The sequence below is a fragment of the Centroberyx affinis genome, unplaced genomic scaffold (assembly GCF_046629955.1).
Source record: "Centroberyx affinis isolate AG114_WGS23_722 - 3 ecotype Tasmania unplaced genomic scaffold, CSIRO-AGI_Caff_v1 ptg001065l_1, whole genome shotgun sequence".
Classification (NCBI taxonomy): Eukaryota; Metazoa; Chordata; class Actinopteri; order Beryciformes; family Berycidae; genus Centroberyx; species Centroberyx affinis.
This window is the reverse complement of record NW_027279615.1, coordinates 43,978-65,916: the sequence shown is the minus strand read 5'-3', so window position 1 is coordinate 65,916 and position 21,939 is coordinate 43,978. Positions and strand designations below refer to the sequence as shown.

The 21,939-nt window shown below is 43.1% G+C and overlaps 1 protein-coding gene across 1 annotated transcript in view; it reads right to left on the bottom strand.

The window, feature by feature from the left end:
• sfmbt2 (Scm like with four mbt domains 2) overlaps nucleotides 1-13,089 on the bottom strand; it is a 34,113-nt gene extending 21,024 nt beyond the window's left edge. The window contains 4 exon segments of the mRNA XM_071523109.1: nucleotides 1,689-1,929; nucleotides 5,905-5,999; nucleotides 7,457-7,637; nucleotides 12,993-13,089. Of these exon segments, the coding sequence (XP_071379210.1) occupies nucleotides 1,689-1,929; nucleotides 5,905-5,999; nucleotides 7,457-7,547 (427 nt within the window). The 5' untranslated portion in view covers nucleotides 7,548-7,637; nucleotides 12,993-13,089.
• Between the last annotated feature and the right edge of the window lie 8,850 nt (nucleotides 13,090-21,939).

The window sequence follows — 21,939 nt, the reverse complement described above, 5'->3', positions numbered from 1 at the left end:
TGCACTATGTAATTTAAAATTAAAGTATAATGTTTCGGTCAAAACATACTCTGTGACTTCAAAAATACTAAAAACAAGCAACTCAATTACAGTAAGGACAGTAAATGTAATTTGTTATTTCCACCCTTGGCAATAGCTAATCCATTAAGACGTGAATAGTGCAGCTTGTGAATCCACACGTGTTATGAATGCAGCCGCCTGCTGCTACAAAGGAAAAAGAGGAAGTCGGTGTAAAGAGCGGCCGCTGAGTGAAAAGGACAAATGGAGCTGGTGTGAGGGCGAGGACACCCGAGTCAGGTGGAAACATATCCAGGTCGTCTCCACAACAACGGAGGTGCACACTATCCATCAGCGGGGAAGTGTCGGGAAAATAAATGGTCTGAACGAGGCTGGGGAGGGTGAGTCATCTATCTGAGGGCGAGAGGGCCCACTGCAGGTGAAAATATCTTTGCTGTAAAAGCTTTTGGTATCGCAAAGTTCTGCTATTGTGATAGGGACAGTGGGTAGAACGAAGTAAAGGAGGGCGCTTTATTTGGGCAGGGTCGGGGTGAGATGCTCTCAGGTACTAGAGATAGCTGGTTCAGAAAAGGGGGTAGCCCCACTTGTGTTTAACCTGGCTGAGATTGCATGACTTTGAATGAATGTGATGGCGAGGGTGTGATTTGCGCATTCAGTAAGATGAATGGCAGTTAAGTTGTTCGACAGTCGATGCACTTTGTGAACAACCTGTCTTTCCACTCAGTTCCTCAGTTTATCTAAAGCTTTCTTTGGAAAGCTACAGCTGGGAGGTTTGTGTCTTTACATGTCTGTGTGTGTGTGTGTTTGGGGTTGGACTGATGTGGGGTTTTGAAGGCTGACTGCTTTTGTGACTGAACCTGCCATGAGTTGATATTTCATGCCGATATTCAATATCTTTAAATCTGTCCATATTCATGCCAAAAAATGACAAATGTTCAGTGTTTTCCCCAGACTTTTATTATTGTAAGGGTGGAAAAGCCTCTGAAAAAGGGTGATATGGACAAAACTACTTGATATCCAAATATAACAATATCTGCTAACATGCAAAATCACATGAAATTATATTAAATAATCAAATTGATCATCATGTAACTGCATGTAATCACATGTAACTGCATGGTAATATAAAGTATGAGACAACTTTGAAACTGAAAATGAAATAATATTCCCTAATTTGTTTCAGATCTCATTTTGTGAGATGGCACACATCACACACTCATCTTAAATACTATTTGCTTTTTATCATTAATTTACACAATTGAATTGTGTATCACAATAACTCAATATTATTATTTCCTAACAAAACGATTCTACTGAAAGACGATAAGCGATAATATTGAATTATTTCCCAGCCCTACTCTGAAACAGCATTAAGACCATGGGACACTACAAATCACTTCACATACTCATTCCATACCTTGTGTTGAAACAACAAGTGTAGCTGCTCTCTGTGGTCACAGATGGGTTTTTCCTTCTACTAATAATGAGCAGGGCCTTTATTATACCTCAACAGTAAAGACTGTCGGTCTTCGGTTGGAAAGGAACCTCCATCATATTGGAGGTAGACAACATGACAGCCTGATATCCGATTTCGTTTATATCAGTCTAACCCTAGTGTGCGTGGGTGTGTGTGTGTATATGTGTGTATCTGCGTGTTTCCCGCTTCCTACCTTCAGGAGGCATCAGGGTCTTGTCGTTGTGGGCGCACCAGCCCACCGGGTGGAGCTCGGCAGTCATGACATCACACCAGAAGTCGGCCTTGCGGTCCTCGCCGTAGCCGCTGAAGCGCAGCAGCAGGAGCTGGCCACATGTGGTGATGATGGTGGCCACCCAGTAGGTGTCTGGGCTGCTCTTATTGGCCACTTCCAGCTTCATACCGGGCTGAAAGCTGCTCTGCAGGCTGATCTCCACCTGGCAGGGCCAATAACACAGCAACAAGTTCAGAAATGTTTGAAGTTGGCGCTCGTGAAAACTGGTAGTAGGTGACTGATTTTGTACAGGTACAGGTAAGGTTAAGGTAATTACGTGTACAATAAATACAACTGGCTATTGTTCAAGCAGTGTGGAAACCTTTCTACTACAATACTGCCTTTCACGGTTTGTCTTTGTAGAGACGGAGATACAACCAGGAGAGTGTGGTACAGTGTAATGTGTTTCAACCATAGCCACAGGCTGCCATACAATTCTTGAGAACATTGGAAGCCCAACAGGATGTTCATATTCAACACACACACACACACACACACACACACACACACACGCACACAAAACTGAATGGAAAAAGCCAACATCTTAGAAATAAACACAATACAAATGGCCCCATGACTTCCTGCTACAACAATGCAAATGTGCTGTATCACTCTGGCCGGCTTATGTAAGAGAGCTACAGGCAGCCTCGGCAGCACACACTGCCTGTGTGTACGTGTGTGTACATGTGTGTGCGTGTGTGTGTGGCCCAAGAGAAATCACTGTTTCAATTTGTCCAGGCTCTGCTGAGCGAGAGAAAGAGAGCGAGAGCGAGAGCGAGAGCGAGAGAGAGAGAGAGAGAGAGAGAGAGAGAGAGAGAGAGAGAGAGAGAGAGAGAGAGAGATGGGAAAGCCTATTGCACTTTACTGAATCACATTTTTCTGGGGAATTCATGGTCTGTTTCCCAGTGACTCAATCCACTTACCAACAAGGCAATTTAGCTTCCCGAGAGAACTCAGCCATTCAAATCACCACGTAGACGGTTTGTCCGACATCGGGGCACACTCATAAAATCCACATATTCTAATTCGGTCCTCATTATTATTACATTCATCGGCGTGAGTGATGTAAGAGACTGAAAGATACACTTAAATCTTCCGTGAATTACTAGCAGAGATTTCCCCACCTTTGCAACCCGGCAAGCCCGGAGCTGTGCGCTGTGAGCCTCATCGGGGCAGACAGCTGCTGTATCAGGACTCAGTCAAATACAGAGTCAGCTGAGGTGGATAAAGACCTCACATCCAGGATCAACTGCGCTCACCCATCTGGCTCTTCCTGTGATGTAACATGTTAATGGAGGCAATGCCTCGCAATTATTTGGTAATAGACTGAGTTTACTCGAGATTGCAAATAGGCGAGTAAAATTACATCAAGCATCCGCTGAAACTTCGGAATTATTTCATTAAATGTTGCAATGTGCCCTTGTGAGCACTTTACACGCATCTGCCTGTGTTTTCCTATTAACACAAGACGCCAGTTATTACTATGGATGAATTTCCTGAGATGGACGTTGAAATGAACTTTTGACATCCAGATATTTTACTTGGAAGGACTACTACACAATAATTACCCAAATTATTTGCCAATTATGGTCACATAAAAAGCAAAGTCCTGGCTATAACATACTAGTAATAATTGTGGCTAATTATTTTGATCAGTGGTGTAGGTGGCGCAGTCATTTGGGTGGAAACTGGTTGATTTGTATGACAGGGTCATTGAACCAGAGAACCTGCCAATGGCATCCTGTAAGCTGCCATGAATGATGGAGACACAAGCCTTAAAAGCACTGCAGTGATTTATTAACACTGTTTTTGAGGTGGACTACAGCACTACAAGGAAGAGTGAAATGAGATATAGTTTTACTTAAATGAGCCATGCATCCTACTAGGGCTGGGCGATATATCAATATTATATCGATATCGTGATATGAGACTAGATATCGTCTTAGATTTTGGTTATCGTAATATCGTGATATGGCATAAGTGTTGTCTTTTCCTGGTTTTAAAGGCTGCATTACAGTAAAGTGATGTCATTTTCTGAACTTACCAGACTGTTGGTAGCTGTTCTATTATTTGCCTTTACCCACTTAGTCATTATATCCACATTACTGATGATTATTTATCCAAAATCTCATTGTGTAAATATTTTGTGAAAGCACCAATACCGAGATATTATTTTTGGTCCATATCGCCCAGCCCTACATCCTACCCAACCAAAATCCATTAAAGTGCTGGAACAAAAAACACTTAAAGAAAGGCTACGTTTCTCTTAGGCTACGTTCACACTGCAGCTCAAAGTTTCCCAATATTTATTCTTTTCCTCCTAACATGTGACACAGATATGACATTTGCTTATCAGTGTGAACAACAAAAAGCATTTTTTCAATTCCAGTCTGGACTGCATGGATATGTGTTAAAAAAAAATCTGATCCTGAGGAATGTAGCCTACATGCAACTTTCATTTGAACATTCAAATTAGAATGTGTCTAAGTCTTATGTCATTCAGTTGAGACAACTGTCAAAATTCAGGCACCACAGCAGCTTGGCTGAGCCAGTGTCAACAGGGAGAACACCAAGATGCAATCAATGGAAAGAAAGCCAAATAGCCGACTAGAATTTTAGGAGATGCCTCAATTCAGTCAGAACTCAAGTAGGAGAAGCTTAGCTACAAAATCAGATGTGTTGTCCTTTATTATTGTTACTATGCACACATGTGTCTTTTTGACATCGCTGTCAGTTCATCTTGGTATTGGATATGGGTTACATGTTAGATTAGATATAATATTAATAGTCATCAAAAAAAAAAAAAAAAAAGAAACAGATAAGAGCAGCGATTTGGAATTGAGTATGAAGGCCTGCAGTGTGGACTGGGCCTTAGTGCCCTTGCCAACCAGCATCTTGCCAGTCCATACCTGTCTCGACCCAGAACACGTGGATATGCTTGTCTTACTTCACAACAACTAGGCTCAAACATAGTAAACTAGAGTTGTAATCTAGGTTTTTTTCCCCATTTCTTTTAAATGAGATGAGATCTTTAACTGACCGCCACTGCCTGACTCAGACGGAAATGTTATAGGGAGCATATAACTTGCCATGTTGCAAGACATCGGTGTGACTACGTATGAAAAGTGTTGATTTCAACGATTTTTTGGGGTTTTGCTTTGATAGTTGACAGAAGGGTGAGACCGGAAAGATTGGGACAGAGAGAAAGAGATGACATGGCCAGAATGTTGCAATTACATGGTGTGTGCCTTAGCAAACTGAGCTACCAAGACACTGCTCAACTATTTGATTTGAGTCTAAAATTCATGTCAGTATTTGATTTGTGAAAATAATTAAAAAAAAAGTCCTTCCCAAGTTATTACACTAACAGAAGCAAAAAATGAGGAAGCACTGTGCTTGTTTCGGGGGCGGAGCTTTCCTTTCATGCATATGGGTGCATACTTTAGCTGTGATCTCTGTCTACCCAACCATGTTATAGGTGTAAAAATAACTTATCAGATATATACTAAAATTACACATTAACACGTTAAAATTCACAACTACTATGCTACAGAAAATGCAATGACCTGTCAAAACAACATGAGCGTTTAGCTGAAATTTGCTGTATTTAGTAAGTCATGTAAGTGCCTCAATAGCACAGCAACAACATCAACATGATTTTTTCCAAATCCGGCATATTACCGGTACGTATGTTAGGAGTTAATCAGCGAGTCACTGATAGTCAATGATAGTTCATAATATGCTTGTTTACCTCATGAGTAATTTTTACCAATATCACTACATTCCAAGGGACTCATGCCCGCCACCCACAGCATCCATTCAAATTCCACTCATGCCTCGTTTGCATCTGTGGTATGTTGTTGTCATTTGTGATCGTGAGTAACTTCTCCCACAGTTGGCTGTTTTTTTTTCAGAAACCTGCGAAGGTCGTCTGACAACTTGTGCGTCAAAAGGGAACAAAGCCAATGAGAGCGCTCCATTCAACAGCGTTAGCAAAGCGCCGTCAAGGCCTGGCTCTCCAGAACACATTGTTAAAGGATTTCTACATATGCCACTTATCTACGGCACTGTATTTAAAGGATCTCTAAGGGGGGGGGGGGATTAAAGCTTGAGGTGAAGATCATACGCAGTCACTCACATGTTTGAAGGTGGTATGAGGGGCAGCGTTGGCCCCCGTCTCCTCCATGTATTCCTCCCAGTTAAACTCCGCCTCTTCCTCCATGGAATCTGCATCTGAATGGATGAAACCTGTCAATCATCAGCACTACAACCAACCTGTTTTGCCTAATGCTAAAAGTACATCTCATTTTACAGGATGACATACGCTTAGCAATTAAACCCCGTCTTGATGTTTTGTAAATCTAGTTGATCTTGTCAAAATATAAAACAAGGTCACAAGAAAGTATCCGGTGTGTGTGTGTGTGTGTGTGTGTGTGTGTGTGTGTGGCATGTTCTAAGTAGTCTTACGTAATGCCACTAATGTTTCTCCTGAAGGTGAGAATTGTTCACTTTGCCTGTGGGAGACTGATACACTGAAAGTATAATGTGTCAGTCTTTCCCTCTCTCCGTTTTGTTTCTGTGTGTGCGTGTGTGCATGCATGTGTGCGTGTGTGTGTGTGTGTGTGTGTGTGTGTGTCTGTGCTGCGTCTCTGGAGACTCTCGCCGTGTGAATGGTGTGGGATTGAACCTGCTCTGTCTAATGAGAGGGGAAGCTGTTGTTGTGATGGAGTACGTTTTGAATAGACTGTAGGGTCTGCTCGGCCTGCTCTCGTGCCCATACACACACACACACACACACATACACACACACACACACACACACACACACACACGCACATGCTTAAATGGAGAGACTTAAACAACCGTTACTGCAGCCTTTAGAGGGAAAAGCTAGAAGAAACGAAGAAACGAGAAAAAAAGACAGGACTGATAATGATGTTATCAAGAGACGAATGCTGGAGCGCCTCCATTGACAATAAATGGGAATCTGATCTGATTGTGGCCACAGTCAGTGACAGCACCCATTGTCATTTTGAAAAGGATGCGGGCACATTTTCTGATCCACAACTGTTAGCACTGCAACGAAACAAAGCTCAATTGGATGTTGAAACACAAACAAGCATTCTACGAGTCCACAAAGTCTGTACAAAGTCCGTCTCCAAGTCGATGTAAATGGAGCAGCTGCGGGATTTATCTATTTGTTAACGGCTTTGTGAAGAGTTATTCATGTTCACAGTTGGGGATTGAACTGTTAAACATCACATAAATAAATAACATTATGGGAGATTTTTTTTTACATTTCTGTAATTCTAAGCACTAAACAAGCCTGTCTAACGAGGATGTTGTTGTAGTTAATTTGCAATATGATCTTTTTTGGACTCAAATATTCACTTAGCATACAAAAACATATAATTTTACACCAGCTTAGTGGCAGCAGCACTATGATACACACGTAAACAATAAATATGGAATAACAGCAAGTATGAAAAAATGTGGAAAATGAGATCGCCGATTCCAGAAGTTGCCTTTCCAGAATAAACGACTTTCCCTTATCGTCAGCACAAGAAATCATTCCTGATACGCTTTTTCATTTAATCTGCGCCACCACACCAGGCTGTTCATCTGATAAGGAGAACCTTGCAGAGCAGACCGGGGCAGATTCAAGCGACTGAAAAGGTAAAGGCCCTCACCTGTGTTCACCTCTTCTTCTTTCCCATTGGTGGGTTTGTGGGGTTTCCCTGCAGCGGGGGCCAACGGCTGGTCCTGGGTGCGAGACTGCATCCTGCACCTCCACTCCACTGGTAAATTTTAACCTTTGACCTGTCGTGTGTCTGCGCTTCCTCACTGCATCTCCACCTTTCCTCAACACTCCTGAGAGAAGACAAATGAAATCAATGTAACAATTTGTCAAACTCCAAACTTTCCATTGTTAAAGTAACAATTGGTGACATTTTCATAGAAATAAATGTCCATTTTGCTACGTTATTGCTGTTTGATAGAACACAACAGTGATTCAACCTACAGCCAGTACATTTGCTGTTCTAAACATCCGGTGTCTGGTAGCTCTTTCCCAGGAAAAATTCTCTGTCGCACAGGAAGTGATGCATTTTACATTTCCGGATTAGATAGAAGTTTCCGAATAAATAGAAGAAGAACTGGTTAGTTAGCCACCATGGCTGAACAGACAAAGAAAAGAGAAACTGAAACTGCATCAACAGAAAATCCAAGGAAAAGGACAAAGTCACAGTACTGGACACACTGATTGATTGACAGGTGATCTCTGGGAAGCAGAAACACCACAGCAATGAGCGCTGAGCACAAAGATGGAGACAAAAAAACAAAACAAAAAACACCACAGCAATGAGCGCTTAGCACCGAAGATAGAGACAAGATAAAAAAAAACAAGGATCTAACAGACTTCAATACTCAAACTCATTTTCAGCGTCATTAAAGCTGATATGAAAGTCTATTCTGTTTCCCTGCAGAACAACTCTTGTCTTTTGAGTGAGTGTACTGTAATATCTGGCTATGCATATTGTCTGCCGGCTGCCTGGATTTGCATACCACAGGAAAACTACATCAGATAACCAATCAGAGTAAAACAAAGTAGAAAAACTGGAACGACAAAAGCAAGACTACAGCACAGACAAATTAGTCTGCCTTGAAAAGATCCACTTGGGCAATTATGGAAAGAAGAAAAAACTGCAGCATAATGCCATGATGCTTCATACCAATCATCACAACATTTATCATACTATGGAAAGTATGAAAGGAAGCATTATGACCACAAATATGTTGTCATGACATAAACAAGAGGCGCTTGAGCTGCCTAATGTGCCGCCATAATCACCATGCTATATTAAACATAACCAGTTATGCTAATAAGGTCATTAATTAAGCTAAATAATGCACTAATTAGCAATGATTTCTATGTCCACATACTTGTCTTCACATTACACATGGGTGGTATTAACATGAACTCTGTATCTTAAAGCATTAAGGAGTTACAGCAGTTTCATTAAGATTCATTTTCCTAATTAATATACAATACACACAAGTGCCTCGACTTGGTAGATTTGTGCCTGGATGTTTTTATGCCATAAAAAGATATTTGTGGACATAGTATTTCCTCACTTACGTTTCAGTACAATTCCTGACCACTAAGGGCACCTTTGGGTGTCTGGGGATACCACTCCACTCCACCATAATATAACTAACAAAATCAGAGGAACACATGGCAGCAATTTGTCTTAAGTTTGCATAGTAATCCTGTCATTTTTGTCACGTTTGACAATCAGTTTGATAAGGGATGTAAAATGATTATATAAAACAGTGTATTACAAGTGATTACTTCAAAAGTAAAACATAAAAAACGGTCAAGTGTAATCACAGCAAGAGAGAGAGACAGCAGGCCAACATATTGATCTAATACAGCCTTATTACCAGGATTAAAGGAAACTGAATATCAACAGAACAATATGCGAAAATCATCATCTTCAAAACAACAGACCATGTTTGTCATTCGCCTGGCTGTTGTCCTTGGTCATGCAGTCACATCACCGTGACTCACACACCGACTTCCACCCACTTTCATCAACCTGGCAATTAACACCGAGGCAAACCACAGTCACACAGCCATCCTCAATCAAGCCAAAACCCAACAACAACTTTACGAGAGGAGAAAAAACACAGCTGGCAGATCAGGCTGTTGACCTCAACTTTCAAAAGAACAGGAAATATCCTCATTCTGCAATTAGCTGAAACATCCATCCAGAAATGTGATTGGGAAGACAGAAAAAGGAGGAAAAGGGTGAGAATCCTACAAGCCCTTATTCAAAATGAATGGAACATGTGTGTCCAAAAGAAAAAACACTGAAATCCTGAGAAAATTAAGACAAACAAAAAAACATCCTTGATTCATGCTCCAGCTACGTCTAAAGCTGCATTTCTTTACTGTGAGGCTACAAAGTCTCCACAACCACCCGAGGGTGCCCCCCCCCACCACCACCCCCTTTCTGTCCCACAGTGATTCCAGCATACATCCATTGCGTAAACAACAAGCTGAGCTAATTTGGCTCACATGACGCCGTCCGCTGCCCTTCTCCTCCCCACAGTCTATCAGTGTTTCTTGCCTAAGTGCCCTACAATCTTCAGCGGCATTGACACATTGCTGTCGTCAGCGTGCAACTGTGATTAAACGCTCTGCAGCGCTCAAGAAAACTCATCAAAATACACTTAAAAACCAGTGTGGAACAGTACAAGAAGTATCTCTCTTTAAGGTTCACATGAGCCTATATCAAGACTCTGTGGAAAGCAGAGAATCAAATATTTTTGGTAAAAAAATGTGACATGAACAATCATATTGAAGAGCCATAAAATAACATTTAAGAAAGTCACCCTGTAAAATCTATTTTTTAACCCTCTAATAGCCCACAAATAAATAAATAAGAACCAGTCATTCTAAACAGGCAGCTCCTTGTGAGTCTATGTTGTGGTGATTTTCATGTTTTTACCTGAGGTTTACATGGTTCTTCATGGGCTGAGAAACTTCCATGACCTTCAAGGACAGGAAACCATTCAAAAGCCAATATCCAATTTCAAAAAGTGGGTGGCTGTCAATCAGAAAATAATGTTTTTTCCCTCCATCTTTATTCCTGAAATAAGTTCACTAACTGGAGCAGGTTTTCATCCAAGTTCAGCGATCTATGTGATGAAGCTTACTGGACTAGAGCGTCCCGGAGAACAGCCCAGATTGGGCAGCGGGGATTAAACCGGTCTGGGAGAGTTAATCTCAGACGCGGGCCCCCTCCGTCTCAGATTGAGAGGAGAGCTGGGTTTTTATCGATTAGCCCCTGATGGGGCGCTGGGCATCCACGTGTTGTCCTGCTGCCTTTCCCTAAACCCATCTATGCCAAAGATTTAATGGGGGATTTAGGAGATTAACTACCACTGCATGGGCTTGGGTTGTATTGCATTACTCCCTATTAGGTTCTCCACTTTTAGACCAATCCAGGAGTTGCTTCTTCTTGGTGATGGGAGACGCTGATGACCATTTGACTTATGTTTCTTCTTCTCAACTCCTGTTTTCGCTATAATTTCTTGTGTCCTCTACTGACGCAGCCTGTGTGTCCCATGCCCAATTCTAACAGCTTCTGATGCTCATTGAGATCAGATGACTATAAAATGGTGACGTGCAAACAGCAACTGCCCCAGGTGGGCCACAAAGTGGAGTAAAAGACCAAGAGGCGGAAACTCCCTCAGCCCACAGCTCTCTCTTTCAGCAACATCAATGGTTGGAAAACAACTTGCTATTAGACAGATATGAGCACAACACATTCCACACATTTGTAGCATCAAGTTGTTGTTTGCCCTCTAAAAAAACAGGACAAGTCAAAATTCATATTTGACTAAGACTTCCCCTTGTTGACATCTCGGCTGATATGATGGAGTTAGTTTGCCAGCAGCAGCCTGAAAATCCTACAGAGGAGGAAAGACAGTTGGGAGTCTGACTTAATTACCATTTCCAGTAAAGTGAACTCCACTCTCTTGTTTCTCTATCTCTGCCTCTCTTTTTAGCCCAGACATACTTACTGTCTTTCTGAAGAAACACTCACAGAAGGATTAACACACAATGGTAATGCGTTATCAAAAACGGATAAATGATAAAAAGGGCTGCTGCGTGGTTCTTGTGAAAGAGCCAACAGCCCAAACCATCAATAATGCGCAGCAGTCCTATTGATCTTTTTCCGTGGAGAAAATGGAGACCACCTATATATATAATATATATTTTACCTTTATGGCCACGTTATCATTTTCCCCTTAAAAGTGCTGCTTTTTTGTCATGTTGCCTTTCTCTATAGGACTGCGCTTGTAACCCATCCCCGTTCGCAGCCCCGTGGAAAAAAATATGTTTGGAGCAATAAGAAGTCCAAATGCATGATTTATTCATTGCAGATGAACGTCTATCGTCGGTTCCATAACGTGGCTTTATTGTTTCTGTTCATTATGGTGACGAATTTAATCTGGAGGAGGAATCCTCGGGAATAAAGCAAAGCTAAACCCCGGATTTGCAGACCGCCCGCAAAAAAAGAAATAATTAAACTGATACGCGCGGTTTAACCCAATTATCAGCTTAATCATTGCAAATTTAGCCATACTTAAACAATGCACTGGAAAAACAATATCTCGTCCGACTACACAATCATCAACATAATATTCTAGGGGAGCTGGCATAAGGTGGAATGAAATCATCCTGCTTTCGGGGCCATTTGAAATAACCCGATGCCTAATATCATAGGATACAGCGATAGGCAGCGAATAATCTGCACGATTTTTTGATAAAAGTGAAAGAGGAAACGTTAAGTGCACATAAGGAAGATGAGGCTGTGAGGGGTGTAGCCGACCAGCAGGCTGGCTGGCACTCCGCTCATGTACTTTGCACACTCAAAACTGCAGCGGAAAAAAACTCCCACGGAGTTGCCAAATGCACACTTTGAATTTAATTCATTAAACCTCGTGTATGTGCACCAAAAGAAACAGAACCGGGCCTGTTATCTGCCGTCATTTTATTTTTTCCTCGTTCAAAGATTTTAAGGTGCAGTTTTTTCCCCCAACACCATAACCCGCCATGTTGAAAGTGGTTTGACATTTTGGCAGTGTCCGGTATTTTCCGATGGCTTTTACGCACCTATGGGTTCAAAAAAATCCCAAATGACTCACCTATACGTGAAGTCATTTCTAACGTAATTTCATAATAAACACTTTGTTTTTACACGAAACAAAATTGCGTCGTGCTATTAAACACAACAGTAAAACACACTGAAATGACATTTCAGCAGTCTGACTGGAGGTGTTTTTCCGAGCACATCAGACATATTAAAATACACGTTATTTCCAAACCAATTAATTACATAATACATACAAACAGAGAGGAGAAAGAACGCAGTAAACGGTGTTACCGAAAGTGCCACGAGACAGCGTCCTCTCCACCGGTGAAAGCTGTTAATTACGGCGCGTGAGACACTTTGAACAACTTGGGCTCGTGAACGAACGCTGGTGAGTATTTTGTCGTTTCTACAGAAACGCCTCGGGAGCACTTCAAGGTTTTTAAAGCGGAGGAGGAGAAAAAAACAACTCTCCCGGTGTTTATTTCGCCGAAATAACGAAATAACACGAGCACGAGCCACGGAAAGGCGTCCGGGACCGCGGAGCCGTCACCTGTCTTACCTGTCCAAGTTTTTTGTCGCGTCTGATTCTCGAGACCCCCTGTTTTTTTTCCTCGTTCGCGTGAGCCGAGCCGAGCAGCGCGAGCGACGTCTTTCAGCTGCTGCCCTCGTTCCAATATGGCATCTCTCCTCTGCGCATGTCCAAACATCTACACATATTTCCAAGCCAACTCCTTCATTGACCTTTTAGTGCAATTGCAAAAAAGATTTCTTGACCAGTTATAAATAGGGAGCTGAAGTTCAGTTCCCACCCACAAAACCATCTTTACACTACAGCTGGAAGCAGCCAATGCTCTGTTACACAACGAACATTATTTTCATGCGCACTTAAGCTTGCCCTGATGTAATGGCATTAGCCTACAAATATATTGAATTAAATCAACAGCGTTTGGTAGCCTCGGCTAAAAGACCAGTATTAAATTGAATTAAATATCATCCATTTGGAAATGTTTCACAGACTTCATTACTAGTTAGTTTATCCAATAACCAAGACCCGACGTTTCCTTATCTATACCCATAATCGCTGTGTTTTTATTGTGTGTAGGCTACTAAACACGCAATGCATAAAGTATTCAGCTGCAGTAATGTGTAAACTATGACCTCCAGTCGGTGATCATCATAAGGCAAACATCCACCAGTATAAACACAAACCAATTATATTTTCAGAAAAGCATGCCTTTTTACCTTAAGAGACCCAATCCTCATAAGACAAACAACTAGGCCGAATATAAACACAAATCAGTTAGGCCTATAGGATAGCTTACTTTCAGAAAAATGTCTTAATATAACTTACATCATGTTAACACTACTTTGATGAAGCCTAAATGTATGTGATAAGGATGTATGTCTTGAGTTAAGATGGATTTAGCCTTCACGACATCTTAGCCCATAAGGTGGTTTTGTCTGTTTGCAAACTGTCTGTCTGACATGCTGATGAATTAATAATGAAATTCTATATAAGTTCTGCCCCTAGTGAGTCACTGCAGAAAAAAACAATTTCTGATGTTGAGATAGGTTTTTATGACGCATCTAGAATTAGTGTATAACCCAATGAAGAAATAGCCTATTGTTTTGACTAGATGAATCATTTTTTAATGACTTTTCCAAGTAAAAGTGAGTAAAAAGACCAGGAAGAGACATTACGCATTTCATTCTTGATTATTTTCCCTTTGATGCCATGAAATGTCAGTTATGTTTGTTTATGGGCGGTTAATGGAGAATACCATGGGTGCACCCGGCTGATAAAAATAATGAATAGCCTAATCTTCATCCGACAACAACTAGCAAAAGTAAGATGATTGTAGTTAGAAAAGCCTATGAAATAGTTCATAAATTGTATCAACACAATAAACTCATATTATATCCGCTTTGGTGCAGAATAGGCTGAAAGAGTCAGGAGTTATGTAAGAGTGCGGCCTGTGATCCCTTCACCTTAATGGTCGCCATTTTGATCACTTATACTGGTCCAAGGAGGATTTTTTTTTAAGTTTTGGTATTCACTTTTCTCTCATCAGCTCTGAAGAAATATGTGTTTTAATTTAATAATCCAAGGCCATCTCTTATCAAAGTCAACACTATCCTCTAGTGGTAGGAGCGCATTGCTCCACTCTAGTGAAACATAGTTCGAGGGTTCTCAAACATGTTCATGGTGCGGACCCCCAAATAGACACACATTACCACCGACAACCATTAAATATAATTGAATCTCAGGAGCCATATTGGAGAATTTTTGATGTTGTTGATTTAGTAGGCTATTTAATTGTAGAACTGTTATGTGGGGAGATAATAGCCTAGTAGTCAGAGTGAAACATATGATTACAGAAGGTATAGAGCATATTGTCCAGTAGGGATAATTTCTAGTGAATTAAATTATAGCAAAATTAAACGATTCCTCATTTTGCCTGGGACCCCTGTAGAAACCTTTTAAGGACCCCTGGGTGTCCCCGAACCCCAGTTGGACAACCACTGGCCTAGTTCATGAGGGAGTGCATGAAACGATACATTTAAAGTTCTTATTTGTTTACATTTGAATAGCTTATGAATATTAGTCTTTATATTCTCAGAAAGCAGAAGCAAAGAAATGTGATGGACATATGCAATTGTCCCTTGTAATAACACTGTTGGTTTGGCTTGAGTTGACCTGACAATAGAGATGTTGTTGATGAGACTCATAAGAAAGGAAAAAAAAAAGAAACGCTATCACGTCTATAAAGTGAATGAATTGCCGGTCCTTACAACTCATAATGCATAGATTTACGAGTCCGACTATACAACAGAAGTTGCGTCAAGTCAGCCAGAGACACACAGGAAGATCGGAAGACAGGTTAGGCGTACGTTTACCTTCAAAATAAAAGCGGGAAACGTGTCACATTTAGACGTATTGGCTATGAAGCAACACAAACGTTGTAGCCTATCAAAGCAGTCAGTGAAATTATTATATTGCACGGTGTAAGACTACAGCTGTGAATTCATACTAAAAATATTGTAGGGTTAAATTGTATTATGCTGCATAATTCCTGATAAAAGAGTGTTTTATGGACAGGTAGTTGTAAAGCTTAAATTTACAATTTCATTAATTTATTTTGAAAATTGTGACCGGAAGTCCTATGTTGCATTTGGCTCGTTTCACACAAGGAATCTATAAAGACAATAGTGTTGAGGAAGAGGCGCTCGTGCCGGTGAGGTGCCGATGATGGAACAGATGGTTGAGGCGCGCGCTGTGGTCCATTAATCTGCCAGAGAAGAGGCTTTACCAAGCGCGCGGGAGAAAGGATTACTCCGCCGCTTCCCCCTCCCCGCACACACACACACACACACACACACAGACACACACACACACACACACACACATAGGATAGCACTCTACACTCTAAAACGGTTCTAGTAGGCTACCAGAAAATGGTTCTTTCTTGAACCATACCAGAACCCCATTAAGTGCTATAATGAACCATTTAAGAGCTTGTGAAATGTTTCAAATCACCAGTAGGCCTATTAAAAGAATTTTATAGAACCACTTCTATTTTTTGTTTGTTTATTTTGAAATAATCAAGGGATTTTTTTGGAGGTTTTGCAGTCCATGACTAGTGCCATCGATGGGAGTCCATAAGAGAACTAGCAAACACAAATAATATCCAGTCTAAATATAGACCTTAAGCCTAATAACCAGGCTAAAAAAAAGTCTGAAAAAATAGGCTACTCCTGGCGTGTAGGTCAATTCAGTGTTACAAGTGTGAATGGTCTGATAAGGTGGATTTGTTTCCAAATAGGTTACTGTGACACAGTAAACTGTCTTGTCTCTCAGCTCTAGTCTTTACTCCAAAACACTCTGAGTTGTAGCTTGAGAAGAGTCAGCTCAGTTAACCTGAACAAACTGTTGGTGTTTGGCTTTGTTTACTAGCTCACCCAGACAGCAGGCTTAGCAATATAACTAATGTTTATGTTAATATGCAAGTATTTGCCAAATAATGTTAGCTATCGTGCATTCAGTTCTGTTTACAAGAAGAAAGATACTATGGTTAGCTATAACAAACAAGCTGAAATGGCTACACATAAAACCAATTTCTAAAATCCTGAGTTTAGTTCTGTCCAGGCTTTTTCCCATAGCTACTTGCTTGTGGAAGACATTGTCTACACCAGTCCAAACTTTTTCATGTTAAGGAACAGCAAACAGATCTGTGTTAATTAGACTGCAGACCACCATTTGGTAAAATTTTGTCATAAGGCATCCCATTTGAGAAGATTTGGTATGTTATGTTTTAGTATAGAAATGCATAACTGTCTATACTGTATGGTTTAGATTAGATTAAACTTTATGGATCCCTGTGGGGAAATTGGGGTGATAACTAGGGTTTCCAGCCAGTTTTGCCTGCAGCCTGCCTGAGAATAATAAATATTTCATACTGTCAAATCAGTACCGATAAGAAATCAAGTCAAGATGCAGTTCTCAGGTTCTCATGCTTGCTGGGATCAGATGCAGTTCAGTGACATCAGAGCTATCCCAGGCTGCAAAAAATACATTTCACATACTGTATATTTCAGAATATATTTAGAGAAATGCTTAAAAATATGTTGAAATTTGCCAGATGTTTATATATGTGTAGATGACATTAGTTAGATGACATATAGTGCAGTGGTTCTCAACAAGAACCAAAATACTCTTTCCAAACACTCACTAACCGGAATGATCTTAAATCACATTACACTTCTTGTAATTAAACCCAGAAAATACACTTGTATTCACTTAACTGAAGCTAGATGCATAAAAAATCAAATAAAAACACACAGAATCTTTGACAGTCCTGTCAGTCAAGGGGAGCTTGGAATCCCACTAACTTCATACATTGTGGTGTCACAATGAGGACAGCGAATGCAGTGTGGTGTTATAATTCCAAATGCACACAGCACAGAGACATTTCACTTTTTGGCGCAATGGAGGCAACACACAAGACAAAAAGAGAGAGAAAGAGAGACAAGAGAAAGAAATACATGGAGATCCAGCACAACACAGAGCCGGAGGATGCCCAGGTAAGCCCTGCCCACATTACTGCGCGGCAGACTTACCTGGAATTCCCTGTAGAGAGGAAGACTGGGCTCCTGGACCCACTCTCCAGCAGCGAGGAACATCTGCTGCTGATAGAGGCAGAAAATCAGTTGAAGCTGGTTCTTGGCCTGGACTCTTCTGTCCAGAATGAGGAACAGACCCAGACCCAGATGAAATTGAGCAGGCAGGACTACAAGATGATGAGGGAGGCAGATGAATATGTCAGGAAGATTCTGGACCTTGACTCTTCTGACCACACCCAGGTCCAGTTCATGTTCCTGGGCCTGGCCGAACAGGTCCAGGTCGAGGAACAGGTCCAGAGGAAATGGAGCAGCAAAGAGCATCTGATGATGATAGAGGCAGAAGAATATTTCAAGCTGGCTCTGGGTCTAGACTCTTCTGCTGAGAAGCAGCAACAGACCCAGAGGAAATGGACCAGGGAGGAATACCAGACTATGAGGGAGGCAGATGAACATCTTAAGGAGATTCTGGACCTGCACTCTTCTGCCCAGACCCAGCTCCAGTTCCTGTTCCTCGGCCTGGCCGAACAGGCTCAGGCCCAGGAAAAGGCCCAAAAACAGGCCCAGGAGAAGCCCCAGGAACAGGCCCAGCAACAGGTTCAGGGAAAAGCCCAGGAAGAGGTCCAAGTACAGGCTCGGGCCCAGGGAAAAGCCCAAGAAGAGGTCCAAGTACAGGCTCAGGCTCAGGAAAAGGCCCAGGAAGAGGCCCAGGAAAAGGCCCAGGAACAGACCCGGGAAAAGGCCCAGGGAAAAGCCCAAGAAGAGGTCCAAGTACAGGCTCAGGCCCAGGAAAAGGCCCAGGAAAAGGCCCAGGAACAGACCCGGGAAAAGGCCCAGGGGAAAGCCCAAGAAGAGGTCCAAGTACAGGCTCAGGCCCAGGAAAAGGCAGAGGAGGCCCAAGTCGAGGCCCAAGTCGAGGCCCAGGAACAGCTCCAGGCCCAGGAAAAGGCCAAGGAAAAGGCCCAAGTTGAGGCCCAGGAGCAGGCTGAGGAAAAGGCCCATGTTGAGGCCCAAGTCGAGGCCCAGGAACAGGCCGAGGAAAAGGCCCAAGTCGAGGCCCAAGTCAAGGCCCAGGAACAGGCCGAGGAAAAGGCCCAAGTCGAGGCCCAAGTCGAGGCCCAGGAACAGGCCGAGGAAAAGGCCCAAGTCGAGGCCCAAGTCAAGGCCCAGGAACAGGCCGAGGAAAAGGCCGAGGAAAAGGCCCAAGTCGAGGCCCAAGTCAAGGCCCAGGAACAGGCCGAGGAAAAGGCCCAAGTCGAGGCCCAAGTCGAGGCCCAGGAACAGGCCGAGGAAAAGGCCCAAGTCGAGGCCCAAGTCAAGGCCCAGGAACAGGCCGAGGAAAAGGCCGAGGAAAAGGCCCAAGTCGAGGTCCAGGCCCAGGAAAAGGCCGAGGAGGCCCAAGTTGAGGCCCAAGTGAAGGCCCAGGAACAGGTCGAGGAAAAGGCCCAAGTCGAGGCCCAAGTCAAGGCCCAGGAACAGGCTGAGGAAAAGGCCCAAGTCGAGGCCCAAATCGAGGCCCAAGTCAAGGCCCAGGAACAGGCCGAGGAAAAGGCCCAAGTCGTGGCCCAAGTCGAGGCCCAGGAACAGGCCGAGGAAAAGGCCCAAGTACAGGCCCAAGTACAGGCCCAGGAACAGGCCCAGGAAAAGGCCCAGGAAAAGGCCCAAGTCGAGGTCCAGGCCCAGGAAAAGGCCCAAGTCGAGGCCCAGGAACAAGCCCAAGTCGAGGCTCAGGAACAGCTCCAGGCCCAGGAAAAAGCAGAGGAAAAGGCCCAAGTCGAGGCCCAGGAACAGGCTCAGGCCCAGGAAAAGGCCCAAGTCGAGGTCCAGGCCCAGGAAAAGGCCGAGGAGGCCCAAGTCGAGGCCCAAGTTGAGGCCCAAGTCAAGGCCCAGGAACAGGTCGAGGAAAAGGCCCAAGTCGAGGCCCAAGTCAAGGCCCAGGAACAGGCCGAGGAAAAGGCCCAAGTCGAGGCCCAAATCAAGGCCCAAGTCAAGGCCCAGGAACAGGCCGAGGAAAAGGCCCAAGTCGAGGCCCAAGTCGAGGCCCAAGTCGAGGCCCAGGAACAGGCCGAGGAAAAGGCCCAAGTCGAGGCCCAAGTACAGGCCCAGGAACAGGCCGAGGAAAAGGCCCAGGAAAAGGCCCAAGTCGAGGCCCAAGTACAGGCCCAGGAACAGGCCGAGGAAAAGGCCCAGGAAAAGGCCCAAGTCGAGGTCCAGGCCCAGGAAAAGGCCCAAGTCGAGGCCCAGGAACAAGCCCAAGTTGAGGCTCAGGAACAGCTCCAGGCCCAGGAAAAGGCAGAGGAAAAGGCCCAAGTCGAGGCCCAGGAACAGGCTGAGGAAAAGGCCCAGGAAAAGGCTCAAGTCGAAGTCCAGGCCCAGGAAAAGGCACAAGTCGAGGCCCATGAACAGGCTCAGCAGGTCCAGGCCCAGGAAAAGGCCCAGGCCCAGGTCCAGGAACTAGCTCAGGAACAGGCCCAGGCTGAAACCAGCATCACGGCTTCTCTGAAGCACACTGAGCAGAAGCTAGAGAGCTGCCTCCTCCAGCAGCAGGAGGAGAGAGCCGGTCTCCTCAAGGCCAAAATTGACAACAAGCAGGCCCTGGAGGAGAAAGAGCGAGAGTGGGCAGAGAGAAAAGCCTTCATGGCGGATAAGCTCGCTGTTCTGGAGAGGGACCTCAGTGAACTTCTGGAGAAGAAGAAGAAAAAGAAGCGGAGCTTCCTGCGTAGAATCGTTGATGCCCTTACTCCAAAGCGTAAGGAGAAAAAGAAGAAAAACAAGGAGGACAAGATGGAGTCAACTCTCAACTCAGGCTCTAACAAATCCTCCAATTCTTCAATGTGAGCAAATTAACACCTGTGCTCACACACCCAACCCCCCTCCATTTCCAAATCCCCCCACCCGCCCCCCCCTTACAAACCCCTTGCATTCAATAAACGATATCAATAACGATATCAAAAAAATGTGCTGCCTGTATGGTTTTATTTCTGTAGAGATTTGTAAGTTCCACTATAGTCAATAGTGTGCGTGTAACTAGACTTTCGTTGTTTGTTTGTGTAGTTTTGCTATTTAAATGCTGTTAAACAGAGCCATCTCTTCTCTCTATCCTAAATGATCAAACTCAGAAATGGAAGTGGAGCTTCCATGTTAGTCTACATTTATCTCATCCTGGAGTCACATTGTGACCTTGGAATTTTAACATTCCAGTTGACATTTAATCCAAAATAATTAGTTATATAACGCAGCTCTAAAAGAAGTCTTAATATATTGCTGAAGTTTGATATAGATGGGTATATTTAACTTAAATTCTTAAATTGTCAACATTATAAGCAACTAAATATTGAGGTTAAGGGTCACAAGAATCACAATAAATATTAGAAGAAGAAGAAGAAGAAGAAGAAGAAGAAGAAGAATAGGAAGAAGATGAAAGATGATGGTGATGATGATGATGTTGATGATGATGAATACTCATGCCTTCATTCCAAGTTTTTTCTTCCTGTCTGACAGCAGCCAAAGCAATGCAACTGGTAGGAGGAGGGTATAACAGCCTATGACTTGAAACCTAAATGATCTTTTCATGATGTCTTCACGTGAGGTCACGAGGTACCTCTTTGGTCCCTCGGGCGCGTTGCGGTTCCCCACCGCGCGCGCGTGCGAGTGCAAATTGCCACAAACAAGGCACCAAAGCAGCCTCGCGCACGTTCAAGGAATTCTAGAGGTGACGTCAGAGACGCGTCAAGGTAGCCAAAGCAAGACCGGGAAGTTTGGTGAATTTCCGTTCAAAATAAAAGCGTGAAACTTGTCACTCAGGAGAAAACAAACGAAGAAGTAATGCTGTGTTCATGTTCGTGGCAGATATTAAAAAAGCGGAATAATAGCAGCCTCAACAATATTTTGTGCTGATAATTTGGAAAAGCGGTTGTGCACTGTTCCTATGGATTAGCTGCATGTAGTTGACACTCTCAGACACATAGGGGAAACTCCAGCAACACAGCCAATGTGTTCCTCACTGACTGCTTACTAACTATTTTACAAGTAGCCTACTCTCTCCATGTTATTTTTGGTTGTAGCCTGCCTACCCACTTCTTCATTCTGACTGGTCGGTCCATGTCATAGGTTCTCCTAAAAGTTGAACTTTTCTCAAGTTGTGTTCCTCTCTGTCTAAAAAGCATCAGTATTTTTCCAAAGTGTCTGTGGCCGCTTTCCACGCTTTCATGTAAAAAACAAAACATGCTAACTGGCAGTTTGAAAAAACTGGAATCATGTGAACACACCCTAAGTATTGGGGTGTATTTAAGAGTGATATGTGCCATTCTGTCTGAATTCACCGAACTAAATTAAAAAAAACTTAACACTGCCCTGCAGTTATTATTATTATTATTTTTTTTTAAATA